At 41.8% G+C, this 6,000-nt stretch overlaps 1 protein-coding gene across 1 annotated transcript in view; it reads left to right on the forward strand.

The window, feature by feature from the left end:
* Positions 1–1,919, forward strand: part of FHIT (fragile histidine triad) — a 1,487,281-nt gene extending 1,485,362 nt beyond the window's left edge. The window contains exon 12 of the mRNA XM_011947204.1: positions 936–1,919. Coding sequence (XP_011802594.1) covers positions 936–1,037 — 102 coding nt within the window. The 3' untranslated portion in view covers positions 1,038–1,919. The remainder of the gene's footprint in view (positions 1–935) is intronic.
* Positions 1,920–6,000: the final 4,081 nt, after the last annotated feature.

Genomic DNA, 6,000 nt, shown 5'->3' on the forward strand with positions numbered 1-6,000 from the left:
TGAAGCCTCTTTTAATGGAAATACTTATTACTTACTCAGTTCTCATGGCCCTTGTGTTATTATCATAAATTTGGTTCACTGAACAAAGCTGCTGAGAGCTCATGTAAGAGAGTCTGAACCAAAGAGAGTAAGAGGTAAACCACAGCCCACCTTGAAGGAGGGATTATGGGTTGGTGGCAAACTCAATGCCTTCAAACTCCAGGAAGTAAAATAAATGAATGGTGCCTATTAAACATAAGAAAATTAGAAGAGTGTGGAGGAGATTGTGGGAATGGCAAATGCACCCCATTCCCCCACTTCATCCCAATCTGTGACCACCTGTATTAGTCCGTTCTTACAGTGCTATAAGGAACTACCCGAGGCTGGGTAATTTATAAGGAACAGCAGTTTAATTGGCTGATGGTTTCTCAGGCTGTACAGAAAGCATGGCTGGGGAGACCTCAGGAAATGTTCAATCATGGTGGAAGGGAAAGCAGGCACGTCTTCCATGGCTGGAGCAGGAGGAAGACAGAGTGAAGGGAGGTGCTATATACTTTCAAACAATAAGATCCCCCAATAACTCACTGTCATGAGAACAGCACCAATGGGAAATTCTGCCTTGATGGTCCAATCACTTGCCACCAGGCCCTGCCTCCAACACTGGGGAGTCTAATTTGACATGAGATGTGGGCAAGGACACAGACCTATATCATATCATCACCCCTCTCAACCTCAGTAGATGATTACAAGAAGGCAAATGATCCGATTGTTTAAATGTGGATTCTTGTGTAAAGCCTCTCCATTTGCAAGTTTTGGCAATTGAAACAATTAAAAGATGATACACCTACCAGCCTCTAATTTGCAAATTGTGTTCAGTCTCCCCCAGTCCCCCGAAATTTCTTCAAGGAGATCCCAAGGGCCCATGAAAAAGCCTCTTCCATTTTTTTTCTCCAAAGCTCCAGAAACATGACAAGGAAGAGGAGGACTCTCCAGTCTCTTGGAGATCAGAGGAGGAAATGGCAGAAGAAGCTGCAGCTCTGCGGGTCTACTTTCAGTGACACAGGTAAAGACTGCATTTTATCATCACCCAGACCCTCCCATGGGCCTCAGGAAAGAGACTGCACTCTCAGAATGGGGGTGCACAAAAACACCTTCACCAGCATCCTTGGGTGGTGGCTGCAAGCTGCAGGGGAGAAAACCCTGGCCTTTGAGTACTGTATTCCTAGCCTCCCAGTCTCTTCCACCTGCCTCTTCACGCCCTTCTTCCAAGCCAGTGCCCCCACCCCACCACGACCTTTCTCCAGTCTTTCTTGTGGTGGTGCTCCTCCAGAATCCAATGTTCACAAAGCAGACCTTCTGTCATGCACAACTGTTTGTTTAAAAGGTCAAGCCCACCTTAAGGTGTGACATGGCCCTCAGGCTCAAGTCTGTCTGCAAGGCCCTGTAAACCAGCTTTCTCTACCTCCCTACCACGCCCCCAGGCAAACTCCTCTGTTTTCACTGAGAGGACTCTTCTCTTCAGTTGCTATCTGGTAAATTGCCCTTCACGTTTCTCTTTATGTACAGCTGCTAGGAAGCTCAGGCCACAGGGAAAAGTCAAAGCTTGATAGAATTAATCTTTGCCTTAATGATGGCTAACTGTTGGGAGATCATAGGTTTAAGACTCTGGTAGAAAGATAGATAGCTATAGCCAATTTCCTTGTCAAAATGCTTCTACTCCAAATTTTTATGCAGTGTCTAAGGAACTCATGCCTAGATCTATCTGGCAATCTATATTATCCCTCCTAGTCTCAGTTCCCATAGTAGACTGCTGGAATGACTGAGGGTGATGTGTTTGGTCTGTAAACAAAAAGCATGAAAGATGGCCAGGAACAGTGGCTAATGCCTATAATCCCAACTACTTGGGAAGCTGAGGCAGGAGAACCGCTTGAACCTGGGAGGCAGAGGTTGCAGTGAGCTGAGATCATGCCACTGCATTCCAGCCTGGGTGACAGAGGGAGAATCCATCTCAAAAAAAAAAAAAAAAAAAAAAAGAGAGAGAGAGAGATAAATGTATCCATCTCTCTGAAATTTGTTTATAAACATAGGGTTACCATGCAATACTGGCATGCATCTAGACTAAAAAAATTACTTGTTTATCTCAAATTCAAATTTAACTGGTATCTTGTATTTTTTCTGGCAAACCTGTTAATAAACTCCCATGGACCCCAGTTACAGATCCTCTCCTATAAATAGTTTCTTTTTCCTTTTTAGAATTAGATAACTCCAAATTAGAAATAGGCAATTCTTCATCTGGCCTGTGAATAAATATGTTCATGTTATAAGTTGCAGAAGTAGATCAGATATAAATAAAAAACAAAATTAGCAAATGCTGGTAGCAATTGATTGGAAAAAAATTGTATCAACCACTTAGTGATCATGATTTTTAGCTAGAAAACACATTCATCGTATTCTGATTTCACTTTGAAATGTAAGTCTTACTGGATAGCTTTAAATATATGTGCACTTGGCCTTTCTCTCCCCAGCCCTCTTTTTAGAGTATTCTAAATACTTAAAGACCCAGACTACCTTTTCCCCTACTGTTGTTCAAACATGGTGTTGTACTCAGATCCTTGCATTCTAGAAAGCTTATTTCATTCTCCCATGTCATAAGTTTGTCAGCTCTGCACTCAATTGCCTGGGGCGATATGGCAAGTGCTACAGCAGAGGCTGTCTTTCATATTTTATTTTTAACCTTTTCCACTGTTCACCATCTCTCTCTCATTTTTTAAGGATCAAGCTAGTTTACCTAAGAACATAGGCCTATGGGCATGACTACAAACCTCTTTCTATTCCTCTTATGAAGGCCAGTATGTCATTTTAGAGTGCCCTGTTCAAATTTAAATGTGGTAACAATACCTCAGACCTGACTGCCTAGGTTGAATTTTTTCTCCTGGGTTTCCTATGTAGTGGGTATTTTCAGGTAGAGGCTAGAAAGCTTTAGGTTTTTTCCCAAGGCTTGCTGAATTGTAGGATTCTGTCTTAGAATGCATTTTCTAGACACTTTAAGAAGATTCAAACTTATTACCCAAGTTTCCTGTAGGCTTTGCTTTGTCAGTTTTTGCTTCTGTCTTGCCTTGAGGCCTGACATCTCCTGTCTTCCAGGTAAATTGACTTCCCTTGTACATCTTACCAGAAAGATATTTACCCTAACTTGTTACACAAACTATTGCCACTGTACCTTTGGATTTTTAAGTTAACTAACATTTGTAGTTCTCTTTAAAGGTTTTTGTGTACAGACAAACAAATCACCCTCAGTCTTCCCAGCAGTCAGATGTGGTAACTGAGACTAGGATGGATAATATAGGTTGCGAGGAGGCAAACCACTTAGGGTCCTAAGATTTTGCCAAGAGTATCATCATTACCTGGAGTATAATGGGATTAAATATACTTCCCTTTAAGGACAAAGGAAACATTCTGTTGAAACTGTCCTCCCAGTGTTAACAAGAATTACATGCTGGGTTCTGGACAGAAATATAGTTGTAATTAAGCATTAATCAGGCCGCACTTTGGCCCACTTCTTCATAACCAAAGTCACGGAGCACCAGATGCCAACAGTTTGCCTCCTCATTGTTCCTACAGAGAAGATTTCTGATGTTAGAATCATAAGGCTTTTGTTGTTTGTTAAAAATTGCTTAACATGTTTTTCAGATCCTGAATTCCAGCAAAAGAGCTAATACCAACCAGTCTGAAGATCCCCCTCCCCACAAGGAACTGAGTCAGCATGAAAATGCAGTTTCTTCATCTCACCATCCTGTGACTTCATCCTGTATTCTTTAATCAATGATCCCCTATCTCGGTCACTCCAACCCCCTTAAAATACCTAAGACCTAAACCGCTCAGACAGGCAGATTTGAGGTTTCCCCCTGTCTCCTTATTCGGCAGCCTTATGATTAAACTTCCTTCTCTGCTGCAACCCTGTGTCTCGGTGTATTGACTTGCCATGCATTAGGCAACAAACCTATTGTAGTAATTTTTTAAAGGAAATTCAATCATTGGATTGGTCCACCTGCTTATTTCTCCCCTTTTCAAAAAAAGGTGTGTTTACATATTGAATTTTTATACATTTAAGTGGTTCATGAAACTCCTGAAATTCGTGAAATGTGTTAATAAATAGGGCAATTATGAAATATTTGGACATAGCTAGACTTTAAAACTTGTTTGTTAATCTGAAGTTCAGATAGACTTGACCTTCCCCAGCATTCATGATTATTCCCTCAGCAGCAAGTTAGTCTTAGGCAGAGCAAGTTTAAAGACATTCATGGTGCTCACTCTGCAAAACCACACGGTTCTCAACATGCACAGAGGCAGACATGATAGGGCTCAGCCCTGGAATTGATAACAGTAGCCAACACTTGCTAAGAATTTATAAGATGTAGACTCTGTTATTATCCTGTCTTACAAGTGATGAGAAAGCTAAGTCTTAGGGATGTTAAGTATTAGTTAAAGGCCAATCAATGGTAAGTGGCAAAGCTCAGATTTGAATCCAGGCAGTCCCGCCCTAAAGGCCATTCTCTTTTAGTCTGTGTACTGCCCTCCTTGCTAAAAGAGCTCACCTCTCTAGCCACTTCCTTCTCCCTGTCCCATCTCTCCTTGTACCCTCCCTCCAAATAGTCTTTTTAGCCTCTTCACCTTATGTACTGGCCTATTTCTGCTTTGAGGACCTCCTACCTCCTCACCTGCTGGACTTCCTTACCTGCCTTGTTAATACAACCCTGTCCAGCACCTGCCTCCCTGGTCACACTACAGCCAGGTAGCAGAAACCAAAATGGGCCTGTATTCCCCAACCAACTTTGTTCTACTTGCAAGTTTTTCAGATCATGCTGGTTCCTGCCTAGGCTGCCCTCCCTCTTTCTTTTCTTTACCATCTGACCACATGCCTAAATAAACATGACCTTGGGCGAATACAGTGTTTCCCAAATTGCATTCATTCCCATTTTGTCATGATTTTTCTTATCTTTGTGGACCACTTAGAGCATTATTTACTTGATTCACTTTTTAAATTTTAGTACATTTATCTTACTTTATATTTCAGCCTCAATGAAAAGTACTACTTGTAATTAGAAGTTAAGCATAAAAATAAACATAAGAGAAAAACGATGCTGATGATTTCCAGCTCTGCATAGTTGCTTGCCTTAGCTACTAGGAGTGAGATTTAGTCTCTGTTAAAAAGGAAGCTAGCCACCATTAGAAGGGCATTTAATTCTAGCACTAAACTGAAACTCTCCATTTGGCATATTCAGAAGGATTAAAGACAATAACCTATTCAGAGATTCAATGTAGATCACTTAAGATTATCTTAAACAGGAATATGACTCCCAACTTTGGAGAAACATCAGTGGAGGCCAGATCCTAAACCCAGAGCAAGCTGGCTTTAGACCTGCTTCAACCCTAAATCAGTACTCCTTCCCCCCACCCGTACCTGCCCCCCACCCCGCCCCCAGGCATATCAAGAAGGCAAGGTACATGGGGGAAAACCAAAGAGTCAGCTTCCCTAGGACTGATGAGTCAAATTTCAGTGCTTGCCCCTGACATTTTGCTTGCCAGTAGTCTATCTTAAAACCAACAGATTGCAAAGAAGAATGTAAACACCTATATCCAGAGATGCCCTATATAAGAATAAGGAGTATAAGACCAAAAAGCTGTTTTTGATTTAATGTTTGGAGTGGACATACCTAGTTAAATGATTTGGCTGTTTCCCCACCCAAATCTCATCTTGAATTGTAGATCCCATAATCTTCTCATGTCATGGGAGGGACCAAGTGGGAGGTAATTGAATCAAGGGGGAGGGTCTTTCCCATGCTGTTCTCATGATTGATAGTGAATATGTCTCACGAGAGCTGATGGTTTTATAAAGGACAGTTTCCCTGCCTATGCTGTCTTGCCTGCTGCCGTGTAAGATGTGCCTTTGCTCCTCGTTTGCCTTCCTCCATGATTGTGAGTCCATTAAACCTCTTTCCTTTATAAATTACCCAGTCTTGG

Source organism: Colobus angolensis, unplaced genomic scaffold (assembly GCF_000951035.1).
Source record: "Colobus angolensis palliatus isolate OR3802 unplaced genomic scaffold, Cang.pa_1.0 Scaffold26, whole genome shotgun sequence".
Lineage (NCBI taxonomy): Eukaryota > Metazoa > Chordata > Mammalia > Primates > Cercopithecidae > Colobus > Colobus angolensis.